The sequence below is a fragment of the Pipistrellus kuhlii genome, unplaced genomic scaffold (genome assembly GCF_014108245.1).
Source record: "Pipistrellus kuhlii isolate mPipKuh1 unplaced genomic scaffold, mPipKuh1.p scaffold_m20_p_16, whole genome shotgun sequence".
In the NCBI taxonomy this organism is placed as follows: Eukaryota; Metazoa; Chordata; class Mammalia; order Chiroptera; family Vespertilionidae; genus Pipistrellus; species Pipistrellus kuhlii.
Window position 1 is genome coordinate 9946388 of NW_023425471.1, and position 25930 is coordinate 9972317.

The window sequence follows — 25930 nt, forward strand, 5'->3', positions numbered from 1 at the left end:
TTTACTTAACTATTCCTGCTTCCATGACAACAAGACATCCTGTAACTCACCAATCCAGCCTTAGTACTAGATCCTAACCCTCTCTGGAATTAGGTTGATATGGATCTGTGTGTGGCTTTGACTATGATTGTTACTTACATGTTCTTGCTGGTCACAACGTATTTGTGATGTCAGTTCTCAGCATTCATGCCTATTCTATTCACTGTCTGGCCAGGCACATCATGTTGACAGTTACTGCTACCATATTATCGCCTTCCTGTTTATTTTTCGGCTCTTCCCCTAACTCTTAAGGATTTCAATACCCCTAATCAAATAGTATAATATATAGAACGCAGTGATCTGTCTGTAAGAGAAATTTACCATTACCAGCAAATGTTAGCTTGAACCACTGAATTTTATTTGCTATAGTAAGTTTATACTGAAACTTACTAGGTATTTTAACTTTCAGTTCTAATCAGTAAATATTAAACACCTACCATGTGCCAAGCATGCTAATGGATTTCCATTTCCTGAGGTGTGCTGGGACCTACAGGATTTGGTCTCAGTGATTTGGGGAAATGGTAGGGGGATTGCTCAAGGGGTGGGCACAAATTGTGGGCCCTCAGTGAAATCCATTTACAACTTGCTTTGGCCTTACCTGGGGCGGGTTTCTCACTAGTCTGTTTATGAGCATATACACTGAGTGGCCAGATTATTATGCGTTCAGAGATCCTAATAATCTGGCCACTCAATGTGTCTTTCAAAACAGGATTTCTGATGCCCTTCAGGGAAGGATCCACAACCCTCTCCTACTTTCATTATAAGGACCACAGTCACCTTGTAAACTTGATTCCCGTGACAATACAAATAATCATGTGGAGGTACGTACCACAGGCTAGAGACACCATCAGAAAGGTCTGCTTACAGTAGCACATTATGTATGAGATCTTTTTTGTGTGTGTTTTTTTTTTAAATAGACTGATTATAATTACAAGAAAACCTTTTTTATTTTATTATTATTTTTAAATACATTTTTATTGATTTCAGAGAGGAAGGGAGAGGGGAGAGAGAGATAGAAACATCAATGATAGAGAAAATCATTGGTAGGCTGCCTTCTGCACGCATGCAGGATACATGCCTCGGTTGCGAGCTGGATCCCCAGTGTGGGGCATGCAGGAGGCAGCCAATCAATGATTCTCTCTCATCATTGATGTTTCTATCACTTTTCCTCTCCTTTCCTCTCTGAAATCAATAAAAATATTTTAAAAAATGTAATTTGAGAAATAAATAATCTACACCTTCTTGTGAACATCTTAGGCGGGTGTCATTTTTCCAAAGGTGGCCATGATGTTGCTTTTCTATGATGGACCTTTGCCAGCCCTCCAGCAAGAAGGCGAATCCAGTCCAGTCCCCTTCCCCTGGAGTCTGGGCCGGCTATGACTGCTTTGACTATTTGGGTATGGCACAAGGGGGCTAGCTGTGTGACTTCTGAGGTTGGGTCCTATAAGGCCAAATAGCTTCCACCTTGTTTACTAAAACAAATCCAACTAGCCCAAGGCTGCCATGCTGTGAGGAAGCCCACTGACAGGTGACCCAGCAGTGCTCTGGTAGCAATGCTTGTAGCGTCAGGCTTGTGAGTAGGAAGCCTTCAGATACTAACAGCCCTGCTGGCCCTGCCCATGTTCTAGTCACTTCCCCAGCATTTGAGTTTTCCCAGTTGATGTCCCAGACAAGCCATCTCTCCGGTGTCCTGTCTAAATCCCTGACCCCCAACATCTGTGAGCATAATAAAATAGACGCTGGGCCAAAAGAAGTCGTGTAATATACGGGTGTTGTTGCGGTATTGAATGTGATGTGGAATGAGGTGTATGTGAAACCCCCCAGTCTTCTTCTTTATTTTTAAAATATGTCTTTATTGATTTCAGAGAGGAAGGGAGAGGGAGAGAGAAGCATCACTGATGAGAATCATTGACCAGCTGCCTCCTGCACGCCCCCGACTGGAAATTGAGCCTACAACCTACGCATGTATCCTGACTAGGAATTGAATGTGACCTCCTGGTTCTTTGGTCGATGATCAACCACTGAGCAACACTGGCAGGGCAAAACCCCCAGTCTTTGGCTCTGGAGTTTCTGGCTCACAGTTAGCAATAATGTCAGTAATAACACTGTTAGGAATAATAACAAGGCCTGGTCTGGAGTTGAGAGCAGCCTCAAGTTTGGTAGATCCCAGATCTGCTACCTATTTTCATCTATTTTTATATTCAGGAATAAATTTTCACAAACAAAGGAAAACTTAAACTTTTCAGGCAGTGAAATAGTACTTCTAGACATGGAGCAAACATTTTAAAAGTATAAATGAAATAAAAAGGATTCTTTTGAAGAGTATTCACAATCATTTGATAGCTCTCTGTTCGCACTTCAGGCAGTTTCTCTGAAGGACTCTTCAATTAATCATTATTTAGCCTTGGCAAGTCCAAGAATTAACTACTTACAGTTCCAAAATGCAATGTTTTCAAAAGATTGAAATTTTACAGCTGGAGAAAAATCAAAGAGCTTCCCTGAAAATTCTATTTTTCTCGGTTAATTTATCCATTTTAAGATGGTTAATGGCAAAAATACATTGACAGTATTTAGAAAAAGCAACATTATTTGAATGAGCTGATCATTCTGTTGGGTTTTGGTGCCTTGCTAATAATTTTTTCATTTGTTGCTCTCCTTTTCCATTCCCTCATTCCATTACTACTTTTCCCAAACTACCCCCACCAAGTATTAAAGGACAAAGATAGCCTTTAAGTAATCCAGACAGGAGATTCTACATGTGGCTATGAGGTTTGTCAGCTCTAACTATAAGATAAAAGGTCACTTCATTAACTGAAGAAATAACTGGGCTTTTTTTTTTCTTCCTGCAAATTAGTCGAAAAGAATATTAAAGATTCACCAGAAATACAGGTCACTCTGGAAACCAGGGATAAAAAAATAAGTCTGAACTATTGATATTACTCTTGCTCTCAGAAGGCTAGTCAAATGCTCCTTTCTTATGGCGACCATCTCTGAGAGGGCTCCCTGCATTAAATCGAAAGTCATTTGTGTTTTTATGTCTAATTCATTCTCTTGGTGAATGGAAAGCTATTTGGGATCTTTCTTGGCAAGGCCAATAATACCTTCTGCAAATGTAGACATCGACTCCAGCTTTTCAATGGAAGGGCAAAGTGGGAAAAACAAGCAGAAAGCTGGACAGAATGAAAGGCTCATCAAATGAGGAAGAAGAACTGAAGAAATAAATGTGTGTTAAAGCCAATGACTAATTTGTGTTCGCTAGAGGCAGAATTTTCCATGTCCTTCACGCACTCCTCTGTCATCTTTTGAACTGATGCTAGGGAATAATTTAATTGGTAAATTTAAATAACATAGAATAGAGAAGTGCAGAATAAAAATAGAAAATCAAAATGAAGGAATGTAGAAAAGCCACAGAAGTGGGGAAAAAGTGAAGTCAAATAACTGGAAAGAAGAACTGGAAAATAGTATGCCAGAAGACGTATAAAAACAGAACCCTTTTGAGAGGACATTCATTTAAAACCAGAAGGACTTTTTTTTTGTAAGTTTACTTTAAAAAGTTTTTGGAACCCTTTGATTTAAACTAAGTATCCAGCATTAATACACAGGATAAAATACTTTAACTTATATGAGGAAAACCACAGAAAGGTTTTAAAGAAATCAGGCACTTCATATTTATTTTTAGGTTCATTAATTAACTAAGTATAAAAGATGTATTCCTCATTTAAGCTGATGTATAATTATGGTATCTGAGTACAAAGAAATTGTCTTGAAAGCTAAATTAGAATGTAGGAGGCAAAACTAGAGATTTTTCAGGTACTCGTTTTTTAAAACTACGAACTTCTGAAAGTATTATTCTCCAATAAATCATTGAGAAGCTACCAATATTGAGGCACTTTAATTGGTGCCGTGGGGTCTGTGGCTGTTTCCCTGAGTGGCAGATTCCCTGAAAAAAACACATTTGAAGAAAATCTCAGTATATAGTGGGTGAATATTTGTGGAATGAATGGATCTGTTGCCTTCTGGAAATGCCTCTGAACAGGAGTCGATTTATATATTCTCTTTCTTTTGTACTTGGCAGTTTTCCCACAGTGTTTATTTGAAAACAAATCCAGATTATACCCCAGGTCACTTTTTTTTGTTAATTCTCACCTGAGGATATTTTCTCATTGATGTTTTAGAGGGAGTAGAAGGAAGGGGGAGAGACTGAGAGAAACATCGATGTGAGAGAGACACATCCATTGGTTGCCTTCTGCACGCACCCTGACCAGAGCTGGGGCTCAAGCCTGCAACCCAGGTACGTGCCCTTGACCAGAATCAGACCCAGGACCCTTCAGTCCACAGGCTGACACTCTGTCCACTGAACCAAACTGGCTAGGACCCAGGTATCTTTTAGATCACCACTGGTAACACTAGAGGCAGATTTGTGTTAAGGAGAAAAATTGCTTTCAAGGTGGCCTCTTGGAATAAATGTTCTTTTGCTATGCTTATTAAATTATTTTCTTCAATTTGTTATTTCAGAGGGTAAAAATTTAACTTAGAGGTTGCAGGATTACTTAATTTTCTCTTCCTGATCAATAACTGCTACCATGGCAACATTTATTCCATCTATTAGATTGTAAGTCATGAAAATTTTTTCGTCTCTGAATAGGGAGAGACAATGCGTGTGAAAAAACGTCATACATGTTTCTACGGAAGGAGCTTCCGGTGCGTCTGGCTAACACCATGAGAGAAGTTAATCTTCTGCCGGATAATTTGCTTAACCGCCCTTCAGTGGGATTGGTCCAGAGTTGGTAAGTAAATAACGTGCCTTCAAATGGGTCTTCCCAGGATGCTCTGAGCATTTGGCATTGGGACCATTCTCCCTAAAAGTGCACGCAGTGCCCGTGTAGGAGTGAGTCACTCAGGATAGCCGGGTTTTCCAGGCAATTAGGATTTCTTTTTTTAACTGACAGTTTAAAATCGCCTTAATGAAAATGCTTTTAAACTGTACAAGACACTTTCTTGACCTTTCAGATTTTGTTTTTCCGCTTATAAATGTGGTGGCTTATTTAAAAAATGGGAGAGTACAGAAAAGTAGAGAGGAATAGCAATGCAATTACCAATGTACGAGAGTCTGCAATCCTCTAGATGGCGGATATTGCTCCCATCAAGTCTCAGCCTTGCTCTTATTGTTTCCCTTTTAAAGAAGTTCCTTGAAGACAGTACTTCTTTTAGAAAACATGAAGTCATTTAAAGGGACCTTGGATTGGAAAAATATCCCTACTTGCTATGCTGCATTTGCTCTGTGAATAGTATATAAAATTTTAACAAGTATTGCTCAAAGCTCCATCAGATACAGCACTGAGCTTAAAGCATGTGTTATTGAATTGAGGAAGTTGAATTTGCGAGTCAACACCTGACTAGGTCGGCAGGGTGAGGTTGGTGAGTGGTAGGATGTAGGAGAGCGGGTACATTTTTAGAAAGGGATTTGCATAGATTTGAGAAGCATAGGCAGGCCTCTCAATTATAAAAGCGAGGTAGAAGCCACTAGAGAAAGCTGGGGGAGAAGGGGGGTCCAGGTGCAAAAAGTGCTCTCAAGCAGGGACAGGGGAGGTGCTGCGGGACCAGTGGTTTTGTACTGCCCCTTGATGGGGGGCTTGAAATGACAGGGACAGGGAGAGCACTTTAGGGGAAGGGAATGATGTGGACAGATCCAAGGAGAATGGGACTATTAAATAACTTGCATTGAGAGGGTCAGTAGAGGCCAGGCTACTGAAAGAGAATGGCCATTCAATAGTCATTCCTCAATGATATAGGAGTGAGCAAAAAGTAGGTTTACAGTTCCTATGGAAAATAATACAATACAAAATAAAGAATAATACAAGAATAAACTCTGTGCTTCACGTACTCACAACTGTCAACCTACTTTGGCCCTCCCTGTATTAATTGTAATACATTCTTAGGGCTGAGAATGAATTATCTGAGAAACACTATTGGGAGGTCTAGGAGATCCAGTGTCCAGTCCCTGTTCCAGACACAGCAGCTCCTGCCCGTGGGAAGCACAGGGGCCCTGGAACCCAGGAGAGATGGTGACCATGGCTTTGATTTCATAGTCAGTCGCTTTCTACCCTAAATGCATAGCTTATTTCAGAAGGAGCAGCAGGTTTGCATGAGACTTCCTTATTGCTCAAGGCCATCATTAAAGATTTCCAAAAGCAAGTATATAAGCACTATTGGGGCTGCTGTGGGTGGGGGTTCTAGGACAGCTAGATGACTTTCAAGTCCCCAGGTCTTGGTGGCAATGACAGTCAAATATTTACTATCACTTATTTAAAAGGTAATTCAGGAGTTTCAAAGTGAATTGCTGGCAAAGTATAGACTAAAATCACTGCCAACTCTGTGTCTCATCACCATTCCTTTTCCATAGCTGTTCCAAACACAAACACATCATTTCCTCCTTTTCTTAAACATTCAATTTTGAAATAATTTCCTACTTAACAGAAGGGTTTGCAAGACTAGTAGCAAGAATTCCAGTTACAAACCTTTACTCAGATTTTCTAATTGCTAACATTTGACATTTGTTCTACCATTCTCATTCATAAACTTTCTCTGTACATAAATGTGTATATATATCTCTGTGTGTGTGTGTGTGTGTGTGTGTGTGTGTGTGTATGGCATAACACACACATATATAATACATGCACATGTTATTTTTTTCCTGAAACATTGCATTAGTGCTAGACATCATGCCCCTTTTACCCCTAAATAGTTTAATAGATATCTATCATACTTAGAACAACTCTTCGAAAAACCACATCATGTTAAATTTGGGGATTTAGCAATGATCCGGTAATGTTTTTCTAATATGTAGAACTTGTTCTTATTTCATCAATTATCCTAATAGTGTTCTTTTTTAATAGAATACCCTGCCCCCAATTTAGGAGTCCAATGCAGGATCATGCATTGTGTTTAGTTGTTATTTCTTTTCCCTCATAAGAGTGGCCTTGCAGGGTGGTTTGACCTGATGATTTTAGCACTGTCTAATCCATAGCTTTCTCTGCCCAGAGACTTAAAAAATATCCCCAGAGATGAACATATATTATGCATTGTTACAAAGGTCAAGTGAGGCTGATTAGTAAAATGTAATTCCTATCTATTTATGTGCTTAATGGTCACTTTTAGTTGCTTAAATAGCTTCATCCTGTATCAGAGCTGCTTGTAGGATTAGTGTCATTAATTGTTAGACATAATTAGAATAAGAGATAATTCTTTCAGGACATGTTAAGATCCAAAGCAGAGATCATACACTTCCGAGTAATTGAAATCTCTGCATTCCCACTGGATCCAGCAGGTCCTGCGTGAATATAGCTGCTACAGTCAAGTGCCTCCCTGGGTCCCACTTTTCTGTATTCTCTAGATCCTTATGTTAGACATATTATTTCTTACACTGGCCTTGATTAAGGTAAGGAATTAGTCTTTTAAAAATAAAGATTTTTATTTATTTCAGAGAAGAAGGGAGAGGGAGAGAAATCTAGAAACATCAATGACGAGAGAGAATCATCGATTGGCTGCCTCCTGCACACCTCCCACTGGGGATCAAGCCCACAACCTGGGTATGTGCTCTGACCGGGAACCAAACTGTGACCTCCTGGTTCATAGTTTAATGCTCAACTACTGAGCCACTCTGGCCAGGCAGATAGGGAGGAGCTATTTTTAATCCTGAAGCTGTTTCTGAGTGTTTAACTCTGAGAAGGAACCTTCATTATTTCTGGTTTCTAAGTTCTTAGCACATAATTCAGTGTCACACATGTGCTTCTTACAATTTATGTGCACTTTTTTGTCTAATTAAACTCTAGATTTGGTGTGTCAGTTAGGTTATGTTTGTAAGAAATCCAGTAAACCTGGCTGAAACAATTCATTAGCTTGTTTGTCACTATAAGATCCAGCCATAGGATGAGCTTTTGGTGTTGCTTTGATTCAGAGATTTCTTGAGCTTCGCAAGGTCCTACTTTCCATGGAGTTGGCTTCACTTTCAGGCTGGATTTCCTCCTGGTGACAGAATAGCTGCAACAGTCTCAGGCTTCACATCCACACAGCAAACTACAACAGCAGAGCAAGTTGATTTCTCTCCCAGAGACCTCCATTAAGTCTTTCTTATTTTACTGTTCTGAATTGAGACAGTATGCCCATTCATGAGCCAATCCTGGTGTCCAGGGATATGTGACGCAGGAACAGGCTTAGTCCTGGACTACCAGCCTAATTAGGAATGAGTGACAAGAGAAATAGAATTGCCCAGAGAAAAGTCAGACCACACGAAGAACTGTGCGTGGCATTGGCTTTTCCCATTGGCTTGGACTGCGTGGGGGAGGGAAAGGGATGTTACTTGAGTGAAAATTTGGGGTACTCTACAAAAGAGGGAAAGGAGAAATGGGTGTTGGGTAGACAGCTAACACAGTAGGTCTTCTTTTTTTTCAGGTATATGCAGAGCTTCCTTGAACTTTTGGAGTATGAAAATAAGAGCCCTGAGGATCCAAAGGTCTTAAATAAGTAAGTATGGTATCAAACTCATCTAAAAGTCAAAAGGTCTAGGTCACTGGTTGGCACACATTAGTCAACAGAGCCAAATATCAATAGTACAGCGATTGAAATTTCTTTTGAGAGCCAAATTTAAACTTCTTCTAATGCCACTTCTTCAAAATAGATTCGCCCAGGCAGTGGTATTTTGTGGAAGAGACACACTCAAGGGGCCAAAGAGCCACATGTGGCTCACGAGCTGCAGTTTGCTGACCACGGGTCTAGGTAAAAAGTGGTTTGGTGAATGGAGCTCATGTCAGTAAGAACCAAGAAGTATAATTTGGATGGAAGCATTAGGGTTCTTAATGGGTAATGACTCAACCTTGCCTTTTTTAAATTTAAAAATTGAGTTCAATGTATAATAGTTACAAAATGAATAATGACACTTCAATTATGGTTGATGATCTAATTCTTTAAAACATTTTTACATTAAATTTGTTGGGTTGACATTGTTTTAAATAAAAGTACATAGGCTTCAAGTGTATGATTCTATAATACAGCACCTGTAAATTCTATTGTGTGTTCATTACCCACACTGTATATTTGCTCCTCTTTATTACTACCTCTCCCACAACCCCATTTCTTTCTGGCAACCACCATACTGTTGTCTATGTCTAGGAGTTTTTTTATTTGTTTGTTCATTTGTTGCTTTCAGTTTTATATCCTACATATGAGTGAAAGCATATGGTACTTGACACCTTCCATCTGACTTATTTTCCTTAACATGACATGATCTAATTCTTAATACTTTTGTGCTTATGGGGAACTGGTACGGGCCTCACTCTAATGTTGCAGTAAATGTTCCACCTAGTGGTCATTTTAAGAATGCAGTGCTCTCTTTATATGTATGAATCTATCTACTCAGTCCTTTACAGTATTTTTAAAAATTTATATTTTTATTAATTTCAGAGAGGAAGGGAGAGAGAGAGAGAGAGAGAGAGAGAGAGAGAGAGAGAGAGAGATAGATATGGAAACATCAATGATGAGAATGATTTACTGGCTTGAGCCCACAAGTGGGGCATATGCCCTTGACTGGAATTGAACCCAGGACTCTTCAGTCCACTCTATCCACTGAGCCAAACCAGCTAGGGCTACAGTATTTTTAAAAAATATTTATTTATTAAGACTTATAAATTCTTTACTTTTATAGCTTAAAACAGTCCAGATGCAATATTAAATACAGTTAACTAGGCTACTTGTGACAGTGATAACATTTTTTCTCATTATATGATGACACATCTTAAAATCTTCATGTAGTCTATTTAAAATTAGTAATCCTGGCCACTGATGAAGTTCTTGCATTATATAGAGTGTCTCCTAGCAATGTATACACAATTTGGATGATTATAAAGTTTATATTTATTAACATACAGTTCATTTTCAAAATTTTAAAGAATCTACAGAAATGAATAAATTTTTTTGTCAATGCCTTTTTTCAAACTGATGACCGTTCTGTCCAGGCACTGCTGATAATGTAAAGCAATGGAATAGCAAACGTCAAAAATCATGTTGTTTGGTATTTGTGCACCTTTAATTAGTCAAGTCTTGCCAGTTTTGTACCTTAAACTTTTATCTTTTTGTATCCCCATAAAAAAGTCCAGTGGATAAGTTTTCTTTCTTCAAAGCTTAGTCTGGCTTCACCCACTATATCAAATCAGTTAAACCTGAAATGGAGTGAAAATTGAGTTATCAGCTGTTAAAGTGTGTGTGTGTGTGTGTGTGTGTCTATATACATATAGACACACACACACACACACACACACACACACACACACACACCGTGTTTCCCCGAAAATAAGACATCCTCCAAAAATAAGACCTACTTACAGGTTTCCTTCTGAGTGAAATATAAGGCATCCCCCCGAAAATAAGGCCCCCCCCAGGCTAAACATGAGAGATTTGGTCCACTGATTCTGAAAGAAATGGAGTCACAAGAAATTCACCAGGAAATTCAGGAATTGGATTGTTATGATGATGTTCCAGAAGATGATGACATGATTGTCATTGAATAAATGAGTAAATTCTTGATACTGTAGGGTTCACAGTTTGTCTGGTTTGTGTTGACAACTACCGTACCGTATACAGGTAATAAATTTCCTTTATTTTCATTTAACAGTAAATGTGTACCGTATTCTTCTTCATGGAAAAATAAGACATCCCCTGAAAATAAGACCTAGCGCATCTTTGGGAGCAAAAATTAATATAAGACACTGTCTTATTTTCGGGGAAACGGTGTGTGTGTGTGTGTGTGTGTGTGTGTGTATATATATATATATATATGTTTTTTTGGGGGGGTACACTCAAAAATGTATACACACTTTGAATAATTATAAAGACAATGTTTGTACTTCAACTGCATTTCCAAACTTCCAGTGGCATTTAGGATGAATTTCCTTCGTTCAAAACTTAGTTTGGCTGAAAAAAAGCAACATCAATTGAGCTCTCAGCTGTTAAAGTGTGTGTGCCTGTTTTGGACACCTTGTATGTTGTTACCTTACATCTGAGTTGGTGACATTTTACAAAGACATTTACTTAAGATATTAATTGCATCATTCATTTGAAATCTGTTTTACATTAAAATTACTACTTCCTGGTTATAATTAAGCACCACAGACAGTTCAAAGTTTTGCTTGATGAATTATAATCACGAATTGTAGTCTGCTCTATTACATATAGATTAAGAGGTTTAATAGTGTGTGATGCAAAGGAGATGTTAGAAATTATTCACTAAAAGCATTAAAAACTTTGTGTGTGACACTGAAACGTATACTAATGCTTGAATTATCCTTTGCAAAACTATTTTTACATATGACAGTGTAACCTCTGTCATCCACACCCCTGGATCCACCAGTACTTTGGCAGCTGACTATTCTTTACAAATCTATCTTATAGTCTTCTAAATCTGCTACTCTTGCTTGTTCTTCCTTGTTCATCTATTTAGCCACTTGAGGAAAGACCAGTGAAAAGCTGAAATCTTTTCTTCTGAGATCAGGACCAAGACAAGGATGCCCCTCTTGCTCCTTTTATTCAGCATAAGAACAGGAAGTCCTTTATATATTTTTCTCTGTTGCCTTCTGATTGATTGGCGAGAGCTCTCCCGGGTACTTGATTTGCTCAATGCCCATTTCTTCCACTGTACCAATAAGCTATTACACAATCTTTTCAGTGTTTAAAAAATGTTCAATGTGTTATTACATTTGAACGCAGAAAAAAACAAAAAATGGTTTTATTTTGGAGAAATAGAAGATAGTGTGTGCTTTTGATTTGACAACTTTGATTCTATTGCTGCTGTTATGCATGAAGACCACTAACTTCTCATGCTGATGGGAAATATTTCTGTGTTTCATGTTCATTCAACCAGAAAACACAAACCCTAGCTCTGAGTGTGGCTCTTTCTCTCAAGAAAAATGAAGTATCCTTTACACATTACTTTCTTCCTGTTTCATAAACACACGAGTGAATGCATATGGCAGGCCTGTTGTGCTAAGAAATTTCTGAATAGAAATTGTGAGACTGAGAACTTTACATATAGGTGTTCCATTAAAAGAACTAGAGAAACTACACGTTATATAAGACCTCAGCGCCAGGCATTTGACCCAGTCCTATCAATTCACAGATAGGGAAACTGAGGTCAAGGTGTGAGTTGACTTACCCAAGATCATGACATTAGTGAGTAGTAGAGCTGGATCTGGAAATCACATTTCCTTTTCCGTAGGACATTATTCTTGTCTATGTACCATACTGCCAGCACTGCTGGGTCAAACCATGAGTAGCGAGGTCAAGTTTAGTTGTAAATTAAAATATTGAATATAAAGGGGAAAATATTGACTTGTTTTATACTTGGCTAGTTGTTTGTGCAATGAATCTGTGAAACGTGGAAGGAAAGTTAGAATCCCAGATGCAGTGTTTTCCTTACTATCAACTTGTTTTTAAAAAATATTTTTGTATTGGTTTCAGAGAGGAAAGGAGAGGGGGAGAGAGATAGAAACATCGATGATGAGAAAGAATCATTGATTAGCTGTCTTTTGTATGCCCCCACTGGGAATTGAGCCCGCAGCCTAGGCATGTGCCCTGACTGGGAATTGAACCATGACCTCCTGGTTCATACTCAACCACTGAACCATGCCAGTTGGGCATTACTATCAACTCTTGCTGTCATTTAAGGTTTTGAAATTAAATGAATCCAACCCAGAAGCTTTGTTTTCTCAGAAGTCATTAGCAAGTAACAGTTTGCGTGGCTGATATCTTAAAAATTAGGACTGGCCTCTTTCTAGCTTTGAATTTTAGGACACAGATTTATGGAAGTACGTGATATTCAGTTTTTTTGCTGTGTGGTTCCCAGAGTCCTGTCTCAGTTTCTGCAACAGGTTGTCAGTCTGATGTGATTTATGGTCATGAGCCTGCGTTGTAAACTGCCAAGTGCTGGATCCAGTGTGTACAAGATCTTGGTAATGATAGCTCCCACTCAGCGAGCTTCGGAGACTTGTCTAGGTGCACGCAACTAGTTAGGATATTGGGATATTTGGGATTTTTGAAGCCTGGGGCCCATAGTGAAGAAAGGAGTGAAGGTGAGTCATGTTACTCATAATAGCCTTTTGTGTTCAGTGAGAAGTTATATAGGAGTCATGAGCAGGGAAGTCATTTAAGTAGAGTAAAAGTAGTTTAGAGGACAAGCACACTTATGTAATGACTACGTGATCCAGTGCATGGATTCATGCACATTGAAAAGAAATTAACTAGAAAGTGTCTGGTGGGGCAGGACTGGGCGAGATGGACCCGACATTTCCTGGAGCCACTTCCAGAGTCCCTCCCTGGTGTCTGCAGAATGAGTGGGGTCCCTCTGGCAGGTGGGGTCCCTCAGCCTGGCCTGTGAGGATCAGGCCGAAACCACTCTCCGACATCCCCCACGGGGTCCCAGAGTGCGAAGGGCACTCTGCAAAGTTGCTGTTTTACAGGGTGTGGAGCGCAAATGCAAGTGTGCAGTAAACCAGGGCCAGGGCCAGTAGTGCCCCAGCAACAACATAACTAATGGCCAAAGGTGGGATTGCGCAGCCCTGCGAGGAATCGGGCCCTCCTCTCTGGTTTTGGGTGTGTCACTGAGAACCGCAGCTGCCAAGTCACTGCAGCTCTGTGGCTCCTGCGTTCAGCATCTGCCCCCTGGTGGTCAGTGTGCGTCATAGTGACCTGTGAGACAGTCATATTAGCCGTTTACATATATAGATAAGCTTAGAAGAGCCCTGGAAGATTAGGGAAGTAGCTGAGAACTGAACCATGAAGGCAAGTCTCTTCCCTTCAGATAAGTTGAGACACAGAGCATTATGGCTCTAGACAGTGTGGCTCAGTAGATAGAGCATAGTCCTGAGGACTGAAGGGTCCCTGGTTTGATTCTGGTCAAGGGCACATACCTTGTTTGAGGCTCAATCCTTGGGCCTGGTTGGGCACATGCGGGGAGCAAGCATTTGTGTTTCCTCTGGTAATTCCCCTTTGATAACCAGATTACTTGCCTAGTTTTCCTTTAGGGGACTCATTTTTTTTTTTTTTAATTAAGGATAGTAACTCTTGCAAATAGACTTTTCCCAGTTTTCCTTGTTTTTTGATAGAATTGCTGAAATTCTACCTAGTCGTATAATTTTCTTCCTGGTTTCTGCCCTTGGTATTAAATTTAGAACAGCCTTCCTTACTCCAAGGTTACATACTTTCTCACCTGATTTTCTTTTATCTCTTATGTGATTTTGCCCTCTTGAATTTAAATCTCTTAACCCACTGTTTGGCTTAAGGCGCGAAATTGGGTTGTGACTAAATTATTAACCAGCTGTCCCAAGTAATTTGATTGTTTCCCTGCTGATTTGCAATCGATATGCTTAACTTTTAACACATATACTCACTCATATACTCTTCGTCCTAGTTCCAAGCTTTTTATTTGGTTTCATTGACTTGTCTTTCTCTTCTTAGTTATTTATGATCCATAATACATTTCCCCTCTGCATCTTTACAATAATATACCACAATACTTAAATAGGTTTGTTTTAATTGTCTGTATCTATATTTCATCACTATATTTTACTGCTATGAGAAATATATTTCAAAATTTTACTCTTAAAAAGTTTGTCATTATTTATTCATTAGCATATTGAATTAAATAGGCTAATATGCTAAGTGTCCGACTGTCCGAACCTTTTGCTTTGGAACTCCATAATAAATCTTTGGAAAATTTTTTGGATTGTCCTCAGTTGTCAGAAGAAATAATATGCTTTGCAATTATTTATTTATTCAGCAAATATTTATAGCACCTTTGTTATATGTAACTAGGGGCCTGGTGCACAAAATTCCTGCACGGGTAGGGTTCCTAGGCCTGGTTGGTGATGAGGGCTGATTGGGGCCTTCCTTCACTCCACACCTCACCCTGGTGGTCAGCGCACATTATAGCGAGCGATCAAACTCCCAGGCTCCCAGTTGAACTCCTGAGGGAACACTGCATATTAGTCATATATATATCATTTATCCAAAATGTCAGTGGATTCCTTAAAAAGGTATTTGAGCATTTTTTTACTGGAACTGTGCCTGTAATGATTATGATGTCTCTACCTATAGAAATACCAGAAGGTAAGTAGTCTGGAGATGGAACTGGGGAGGTTATGTATCAACCATGAGATATAAAGACTGACTGCTTTTGTTTCTCTCTCCCACACAGCTTTCTACAAGTTCTTATTCAAGTCAGAAATAGACACAATGATGTGGTTCCTACAATGGCCCAAGGAGTGATTGAATACAAGGAGAAGTTTGGGTTCGATCCGTTCATTAGCAGTAACATCCAGTATTTTCTGGATCGCTTCTATACCAACCGCATCTCCTTCCGCATGCTTATTAACCAGCACAGTAAGTTGGGCTTTGGTCCAGACTTGAAACGGTAATCAGAGTGATTTCTTCCATATGTTACAGATCTGCATTTTTGTCTGTAGAAATTTCATTCCTAGTTAAGTTTTTTCTAAGTAAATCCTATCTATTAAAAAGCTAGTCATTAGTATTCTTTGTTCAAATAAGTCATTGAAAGGCTTTTTGATGCTAAGCCTTTGCAGTCCCATTCCTGATGGGGGCAAAGGTCCGGCTTTAATGATGCCGTATTAATCTCCAAACACTTTTATGTGTCTCTGAGAGAATGTTCTAGTATTTTATCCAGGATATTGGATGGCTTCCCTTTTGGTTTCAAAAAACATTGTTCCTGGGAATTTTGAATTGGCATGTTGACAATATGAGCAATTGGTCTTTTATGTCATAGTGATCAGTGAAAACAGACTAAGCGAGTTACCAAACCATAATCCTGAGAGATTTAGTCCACTCTCCAGGCTGATAAGCAGATAAGAAAAAAAAAGCAACTAAAATTCTCTCCACAAAAAAAAAATTGGGGGCTTATTTATAGCATTGTCTCTTTGCCTGATTTCATAATTAAAAAAATATACATCTTTATTGATTTCAGAGAGGAAGGGAGAGGGAAAGAGAGATAGAAACATCAATGATGAGAATCATTGATTGGCTGCCCCCTGCATGCCCCACACTGGGGACCAAACCCACAACCTGGGCATGTGCTTTGGAATCGAACCATGATCTGGTTCATAGGTCAATGCTCAACCATTAAGCCACGCCGGCTGGGCTGATTTCACAATTATGAAAAAGCATCCACACATATAGAGTCTAAATCATCATCTTTACTGAACCATAAAATGGCTGGTGTATCTTTATTTTACTAATTTTATTTATTTGGATATATGAATGTTATAGAACTATTACGTGAAGGTTAACCCTCTGGCAACGGGCAAGGAGACACTAGATTGATGGTGTCACTCTTATATCCATCAGGGGCCAAGCAGGCACACAGTCCTTATTTCATTCTAGCTAATGCCTGTGTTGTTGGCCAGCTGTTTTATGCCTGGGCACATAAAAAATAAACATGGGTTGGTTCTAAATGTATAGCTTTTAAAAATAGAAATGTATGCTGTGTACCTGAAACCAATATAACATTGAATGTCAACTGTAATTGAAAAAAATCATGTTAGTTACAAGTAAAGCATATAACTCTTTACAATAATAATCAAAGCATATCACTTTGATGATATGACAATAAAGGTAATTATTTTAAAAAAATGACAATTTATAGGAGACTTGAAGGAAAAAAAGAACCTATATACTATTTAACTAAACTACTTAGGTAATTATGTCTTTCTGACCTAAGTCTGTGTTTGTATATATATGCACATGTTTTTATTTATTTTTAATATATATTTTTATTGATTTCATTGAGGAAGGGAGAGAGAGAGATAGAGAAACATCAGTGATGAGAGAGAATCGTTAATCGTCTGCCTCCTGCACACCCCACACTGGGGATCAAACCGTGATGTCCTGGTTGATAGGTTGACACTCAACTACTGAGCCACACTGGCTAGGCTATACGAACATGTTTTTAGATCATGGACTAAGCTTGTCACTTTTGATTTTCTTTCACTTAATCAGTTGGAACTTGATGTATTGGTCTTGTGCCCATATTCAGCATTTTTATAATTTAAACTCCCCCTCTAGATTATTTAAGCATTCTCCTTTTGTGAAATCTAAGTTGTTACCAATTTTTGTTTGATTTAAAAATAATTACACCAAAAATAAGTAGATGACACACACACACACACACACACACACACACACACACCTATAAACACTTGAATTTAGATTACGTTTTCCTTTGGGGCTCCTTTGGCTTTTTCTCAGAAGTAAAATTTGCCAATCTTGTGTATTTTGAAAGCATTTATACTTTTAAAAATACTTGAACATTCCTGGCCAGGTGGCTCAATTAATTGGTTGGAGTGTCGTCCTATACACCAGAAGGTTGTGGGTTCGATTGCCAGTCAGGACACATATCTAGGTTGCAGGTTTGATCCCCTTGCTGGAGTGCTTACAGAAGGCAACGGGCAACTGATCGATGTTTCTCTCTCTTCCTTCCTCCCTCTCACAAATCAATAAACATATCCTTGGGTGAGGATAAAAAATAAAAATAAAAATTTTTAATAAACATATCCTTGGGTGAGGATAAAAAATAAAAAAAATTAAAACAACTTTGGGGTTAAGAAAATACTTGAACAAATATCATTTGTGTATACAACATTGAAAAATAATCTCCATGGTGGAGGCCTTTGAAATGTTCACCATGAAGGCATCTCATAAGCCTGGCCTAATGGTGCAGGCTGTGTTTTCTAACTATTTAGTGAACGTTGGATTAAATGTTCACTGTAGTATGGAGAAGGTGGGTCAAGTTGAAAGGAAGTTTTTTCATCCAAGTTACATTGGGTCAGGAAGAAGGGATTGGATACCTGGCATGTGTCACTGCTTTAGGACCTGCTGAGTGCTACTGACAGGTCTTAAAGCACATCCTTTCTTTTTCTTTGTCCCATTAAAAAAATATATATTTTTTTAATTTCAGAGTGGGGCAAAAGTAGGTTTACAGTTGTCGATATGGAAAAGGATACAATCTATGTAATAAAAGCCTTAGCAACCATTATGGCAAACAACCAGAATGACCGGTCACTATGATGCACATTGACCTCCAGGGGGCTCAATATAGGAGCTGCCCCCTGGTGGTCAGTGTGCTCTCACAGAGGGAGCACTGTTTAGCCGAGCTCATGGCTGCCTAGCGCAGCAGCGGTGGTGGGAGCCTTTCTGCCTCCACAGTAGCGCTAAGGAGCAGGAGCAAAAGCTCCTGGACTGCGAGAGGGCACAGGCTGGACTGAGGAGACCCCCACACCCAGTGCACGAATTTTGTGCACCGGGCCTCTAGTAATAAATAATGATACAAAAATTAACTCTTATATTTCGCGTACAACTGTAAACCCACTTTAGCCCTACTCTATTCTGTTACTTTGAGTCACTGTGAATGTTAAAATGATTCTTACAAACACAAGACTCCTCCATTTTTCTCTGCTTGACCATCCCAGCCTGCTTTGTTTATAATCTCTCCCTTTCCTTTTGTGTTTGCTTAGCACTTTTGTTTGGTGATGACACAAATCCTGCTCATCCTAAACACATTGGAAGTATCGATCCCACCTGCAACGTGGCTGATGTCGTGAAAGGTAAGGAGACCTCTGTAATGTTAGCGATAGCACTTCATATAGGATTGTGGTGCTATCAAGGCAGCTTGGTGATAGGGTTATGTTGCTGAGTTGTTTGCTGAATCCTTAAACCACTCTGGGCCCAAGCTACTTCACCCAAATATGAAATGTTCTTTTTAGGCAGTTCAGGAAAAGATGCATAATTCGCGCTGCACAAAATGGGAGTTTCTGCCTCTATCGACTAGGGTTTTACTTCTAGTTCTATGTTAAACCATGAACATTTGTCAGCTTAAGTAGGATTCTAAGTTTTGATTGACACCATTATCTGAAAATCTCAGAAAATGCATATCCTTGTTAGAAAATTTGGCTGAATTCACATGTTTGTAAAAATGGAAGCATCTTTTTGACCTGCACCCAGGCTTTAGAATCTACATGGCATGTGGGCTTTGTGGTGTCACCAGAGGTTGAGCTGGACACTGTCCCAGGAGCCTTGGTGTAAAACAGAGTCATAAAACCATAAGTCCTTAATCCCCGGGTGCTTTGAATCTGAGCTGCAGTTTCCTCGTTATTCACTTAAAATAGGTGCCAGCTCAGCTCCAGGAAACCTTCCTGGTTGTAAGTGATCCACACATTTCTAGACCTCTTTTTCACTTGTCTTCAGGGGTACAGTTACTCTATGCAGCCTCACATTCCCAAATTGTCCCTTCCCAAAATGATCTCCTATTGTGGCCTCCTTTCCTTCCTCTAAACACACACAAGTGCTTGTGGCCACCACTCTCCTGGTCTTTTCCAAGGACCTTTGTTGATATTCCATTTCCTGAACTCTGTGTAGCTAAGTCAGTAGGAGGTAGAAGAGGGCCTTGTCTGCTTGGTAAAGCTCTCAAACCCATTTAGAGCAGAGTGACCTTTGCTACTGGAGTTAGAGACAAGGGAGGTGGCCCAGTGTGTACAGCCTCCACTCTTGAGGAACAGCACACCGTCAGCAGCCAGTGCTGCTTGTTTACCTTGTGCGTTTTTTGTATTATAAACTAGAGGCCCAGTACACAAAATTCATGCACAGTTAAGGTCACTAGCAGCTGCCGGCTGCTAGCCGGGACCTTCCTTTGTTCCTTGCCACCCCCTGGTGGTCAGCGCAAATCATAGCAAGCAATCGAACTCCCAGTTGGTCAAACTCCTGAGGGAACACTTTGCATATTAGGCTTTTATATATATAGATACTAGAGGCCTGGTGCATGAATTCATGTATGGGTGGGGTCCCTTTAGCTGGCCACCTATTGGGGCCATGTGGCCCAGTCCCAATCAGGGCCAATTGGGGCTGGCTGGCCAGCCAGGGGGAAGGATCATGGCAGGTTGGTCGGCCGGGGGGAGGGACCATGGGAGGTTGGCCGGTTGCGTAATGTTGGCTGTGGAAGCGCACTGACCACAGGGGACAGCTCCTGCATTGAGCGTCTGGCCCCTGGTGGTCAGTGCGTGTCATAGCGACTGGTTGTTCAGTCGCTTAGGCTTTTATATATAGATATTTTTATTGATTTCAGAGAGGAAGGGAGCGGCAGAGAGTGACAGAAACATCAATGATGAGAAATCATTGATTGGCTGCCTCCTACACATTCCACACTGGAGATCGAGCCTGAAACCCAGGCATGTGCCCTGACTGGGAATCAAATTGTGACCTCCTGGTTCATAGGTCAGTGCAGTGCTCAACCACTGAGCCACACCTGCTGGGCTACTCTGGGCATTCTTTTTTAAAAAATATATTTTTTTTATTTCAGAAAGAAAGGGAGAGGGAGAGCAAGATAGAAACATCAATGATGAGAGAAGCATTTATTGGCTGCATCCTGCGTGCCCCACAGTGGGGATCGAGCCCACAACCCAGGATTGTGCCCTGACCAGGAATCAAACTGTGACCTCCTGGTTTACAGGTCGATGCTCAACCACTGAGCCATGCTGGCTGGGCTACCCTGGGCATTCTTAAATCCAGGGAGGAGGACTCAGGCCTAGGGGCCTTTGCCCAGCCTAGATTTGCCAAACTGTTCTGGCCTCTGTTTAATTAGGAAACATTCACTCAAATTATTTCCATTGTAAGATGAATAGATCCAGCCTCAGATCCCTAAGAATCCTACAGGTAACTCTCTCACAAGAGAAGCCTGTGGTTAATCATGACTTCTGCAGGCCCCTGCTGGGGGAGGGAAACAAGATTGGTCTTGGCATAGTTGTATGTTCCTTCTTAGACCGTAGCCCAATGTCTTTTATGAATCAGAAAGCCAGGTTCGGATAGTTGACTGCCCTTATGGAAAAAAATGTGCACATTCATATTGCAAAAGTGCATTATTATACACTGTGTGTGTGCCTTTTCTCTTGAACTGCCAGCAATTTGAGGTCAGGGTGTGTGTCTTAAACTTGTTTTGTAACTTGCATGGAACTTAGTATATGCCTGTTAGGTGGTCAATAAATACTTCTTGCTTTGATAAATTTGAAACTGATAATTTACTTCTTTAAAAACAGCTTTATTGAGATATAATTCATATTCATACTATATAATTCACCCACTTAAAGTGTTCAATTCGGTGTGTGTTTTTTAGGATATTAACATAGTTGTATAGCCAGTGCCACAATCCAATTTTAGAACATTTCCATCACCCCCGAAAGAAACCCCCATATCCTTAGCAGTCAATCCCTACTAGTAGGCAAGCACTCTAATCTACTTTCTGCCTATTTGGGACATTTTATGCGAATGGAATCAATACAACATGTGGTCTTTTGTGTCTGGCTTCTTTCACTTAGCATAATGTTTTCAAGGATCATCCATGTTGTTGCAGGCATTAGTACTTCATTCATTTTTATAGCCAAATAATCTTCAGTTGAATGGATAAACCACGTTTTATCCATTGGTTTATTCACCGACTGATGGACATTTGGAATAGCTGAGCGACCTTGGATGTGTTATGTAAACTCTTTGGGAGGCCTCGGTTTCCTCATCTATAAAATGGTACATTCAACTGTTAAATAGTTACTATATGCAGAGCTCCTAAAGCAGTGCTAAAGGCCCAGTACATGAAATATACCCAGTCAGCACGGTATACATGTTTACTAGCAGAAGTCGTTGGCCTTCACATAAGTCGTGTGGCTTCTTCTTTATACCACTGATTATATAACACATTGGTGCCTTTACATTTATTTTTGGCACAAAGTCTAAAATATTTTTAGAACTCAGGATATTTATAAGACAACTGGATACTTGACATTCAAGAAAGATTGTTAATTTTTGTAGGTGTGATATTGATACTGTGTGTTTTTTTAAAGGAGTCCTAGTTTTTTGAGAGAGGTATTGCAAAATATTACTCATGATAGAAAATTACATCATGCGTGGGATTTACTTTAAATTATACAGAGTGGAGGATAGTGAAAAAGATTTGGCATGTGTTGAACACTGTTGAAGCTAGTAATGGGTACACGTGGATTCTTCTGCGCTCACTATTTCTTCACAAATACAGTCTTTCATTCGTTTTCAGGGAGTTTTTTAAAAAATATTTTTTTTTCAGAGAGGAAGGGAGAGGGAGCGATAGAAACATCAGTGATGAGAGAGAATCATTGATTGGCCGCCTCCTGCACACCCCTCAGCTGGGATCAAGCCCCCAACCCAGGCAAGTGCCCTGACTGGGAATCAAACCGTGACCTCCTAGTTCATAGGTCGGCATTCAACCACTGAGCCATGCTGGCGGGCAGTTTTTAGGGAGGTTTTAACCATGAATCAGTACAACTAGGTCAGTGACAGGGAGTTCTAGGCAACTGTTAGCCCTTCCGTATCGCAGAGGAATGAGCAGTGCTAAAGCGAGCCAGAGGCGCTGGAGAGGGTGAGGAGGAACCTGCTTCAACTTGCCTCTCGAGGCCAAAAGAATCTTGTTTTGCAGCGCCTACTGTCTGTACTGCTCTGCCTGGACTCATTACCAACTCCCGGCCTTGGCAGCTGTACTTCTGTTGATCTCTCTAACTAGGGTGTAAAGTTCGAAAGGTCTGCAATTACTCTCACCCACATGTGCATCACTCCTCCTAGGGACAGAGATTTTGTACCAAAACCAGCTGAAGATCACGTGCAAAACAGTTCAGTCAATATTTTAAAGAAAGAAACCGAGAGAGAGTTCATGTCTACAGCCTGCCTCACAGCTTCCTGCTTCCTTTGTCCTGTGTAGTCACGATTTTGACTGCGGGCCAGATCCTCTCCTTTCCCCTCCCTCTTCTGTGCTCGCTCACAGCCTTATCTTCACCCTTTTGAGCTTTTACCCAGTGAGACCACTACTGCATAGTGAACAAAATTTACTCCACCCTCTCACTTCATCATTTCTACCACTCGTTTGCTGTAATTTTTAAAAAGTTATATATTTTTGTTGATTTCAGAAAGGAAGGGAGAGAGAGAGGTGAAAACATCATTGATGAGAGAGAGTCATTGATCAGCTGCCTCCTGCACATCCCACACTGGGGATCGAGCCCAAAACCTGGGTATGAGTCATAGATCGATGCTCAACCACTGAGCCATGCCGTTCAGGCTGTTTGGCCTAGCTTGAAGTCTGGCTTCCTGGTGAGACTGTGTCCAATAAAAGACACCTCAGTGGTCCCTTTGCCACTCAGAATGCTACTTCCCCCAACACATGCATATGCATGAACACTCCTACCCCCCACAGCCCGCAGCCCGGGCATGTGCCCTTGGCCGGAATCGAACCTGGGACCCTTCAGTCCACATGCCAATGCTCTATCTACCAGCTAGGGCCAGTTTTCTTCCCAATACCCACAAGTGCATCTCAGTTTCCTTGGCTCCTTAGTGAAGTTTTAACCACTTGCTTCATTTTTTTAGAGTACTTGGTATTTTTGACCAGGTTTTTACCTTCTCGTATGCTCTGAGATTTCTCAGTTAATCTTCTAATTTGGCATCTCTATCTCTAATATTGTTTCCCTTTTGTTTTAAGAAGCTTTGTGTAGAGGGAGTTGGGCTTCTGGGTTTTAATGACAGCTCTACCATTGATTTTCTCAACCAGAAAGATCCTGGTTTAGGCCAGTCAGATGTCCAGCCCAGATGATGTGTGTGTGTGTGTCTGGTACACACACACACACACACACCACACACGTGTTTGCCTATGCATGCATGTGTGTTTTATAGGAAGCCTTAATGAATTAATAATGATTCCATGCTTAGATCTCTTGAGACAGACTAGAGAAAACTTTTTATGTAGAAGGGTAGGGCCAATATTTTTATTTTTGACTAGCCAGTTGTATAAATGTATAAAAGTGGGGCGCATCACATACATTAATTGAATGTGCGGAACGCTGAAGCATGCCTCCTTGTCGCTTATTTAGCACATTAATATCTACCTTTACACATCTGCAAATTATAGACTCGAGGTAGTGAATGCTAGAATTAGTATTGTAAAGCAGTTTCTGGGTGGTTCCTTCCATTGTGACCCTTTCCTCCTTTCTTTGTGAGAAACCAGGAAAGAAAATGGAAAATCCTGTGGGAAGATAATTTTAAAGGTACAAACTTAAATACTTGGTACAAAAGTCACCTCTCGCAGCGATGTTAGCTTGCCTGTGCTGTTTCTGTATGCCAGTGAGCGTAGCATAATGGCATACCAATGGCATCCTGAAAGTGTGTCATTATTTTGGGTCGGAAATAATGTCTTGTGCTCTCATGTGGGGCTCTTCAGTTTGCAAATAACAGAGACCCACTCACACTAGTTCAAGAAACAGATTTATTAAAAGGACCTAGTAGGTCCCGTGAAAATCCAAGGGCAGGAGGCACTTCGCAGTTGGCGCTATAGGCATTGGAACTGGGAAACAGAAAACAAGGCTGCTTTCTGTGTATCTTTGTAACTGGGGTTGCCAAGTCCTAGCGCCTCTGCCTCTCTCTTGTCTGTAGACTGGCAGACTTGTTTAGGGCAATGGCCAACGCAGGCCTTCTAGATGATGATAACTCAGAGTTCCCTTTGTGTCTCTGCCCTGCCTGAGTCTCGATCTGAAATTCTCAAAAGATGAAGTTCACTGGCTCAGCCTGTAGATTGGTTGCCCTTTCATTAGATGCTCTGCCCCCACATCTCCAGTCGGCTGTGGTTTGAAGGATGAGAAAGGGTCTGGTACTTAACAAATATCTGGTGGTTCTCACTCGGGATGCATTTTGGGTGGAAGGACGATGATAGACATACTTTATTTGTAACTCACAAGGGTTTCTAAAGAGCAGCACATCTGTGACTTTGCAATGCTTTGTGGCCATGGACACCACTTTGTTCTGGCACTGGCTTCTTAAACTTGAGCCTCATGGTTTTCTGTATCCTATTTAACCTGTTAAGGACCTTGGCACCTTCATTTGTTTTTTCAGCACTCACTCAAATTCATCCCTGCCCCGCCTCTTCTAAGATATTTATAAACAGATGATTATATGCATTCACAACAGAGGCCAATATTTGACAGCAGAGTTCTATGGTGAAGTTTGAATAGGTAAATCTTCTTATAAAAATTTAATAAAATAGCCCTAGCCAGTTTGGCTCAGTGGGTAAAGTGTCAGCCCATGGACTGAAGGGCATGGTCAAGGGCATGTACCTCAGTTGCAGGCTCATCCCAGGCCCTGCAAGTGTGTGCTGGAGGCATTCAATTGATGTGTATCTCTCACATCGATGTTTCTCTCTCTGTCTCTCCCCCTTCATTCCACTCTCTCTAAAAATCAATGGAAAAATATCAGTGAGGATTAACAAAAATTAATAACCTCCATAATGTATTAAATTTTCCTGTTTGCTTTTTCTTCAATTCCTGGCTAGGTTGGATCTGTTCAGCTAGTTGCTCTGTGAACCTTTACCCTACTCTTTATGACTTGGCCTTTTAAATAAATAATCAGTCTTGTGTGTTTACAGGTTGAAGGAAGTAAATATGTGTCACTAGCCTGGGGGAAGTATATATGTGTCACACCCACAGTTTTGTTAGTTACTTTATGATCATTATCTTACTGTCCTTGACAACTCATCCTTAGAACAATGAATAACATTTATGTTTAGTGGCATAATAATTTCCTTTTAAAGATTGTTTGGAGCCCAGCCTGTGTGACTCAGTGGTTGAGCGTTGACCTATGAACCTGGAGTCACGGGTTTGATTCCCAGTCAGGGCACGTGCCTGGGTTTCAGGCTCAGTCCCCAGTAGGGGGCATGCAGGAGGCAGCCGATCAATGATTCTTCCTCATTGATGTTTCTAGATCGTTCTCCCTCTCCCTTCCTCTCTGA

The 25930-nt window shown here is 40.4% G+C and overlaps 1 protein-coding gene across 2 annotated transcripts in view; it reads left to right on the forward strand.

Moving 5' to 3' along the window:
• Nucleotides 1–25930, forward strand: part of PDK3 (pyruvate dehydrogenase kinase 3) — a 61664-nt gene that overhangs the window by 15883 nt on the left and 19851 nt on the right. For both annotated transcript variants that reach the window (XM_036439664.2, XM_036439665.2), the window contains exons 2-5: nucleotides 4685–4826; nucleotides 8491–8562; nucleotides 15281–15465; nucleotides 18609–18698. In XM_036439664.2, coding sequence (XP_036295557.1) covers nucleotides 4685–4826; nucleotides 8491–8562; nucleotides 15281–15465; nucleotides 18609–18698 — 489 coding nt within the window. The remainder of the gene's footprint in view (nucleotides 1–4684; nucleotides 4827–8490; nucleotides 8563–15280; nucleotides 15466–18608; nucleotides 18699–25930) is intronic.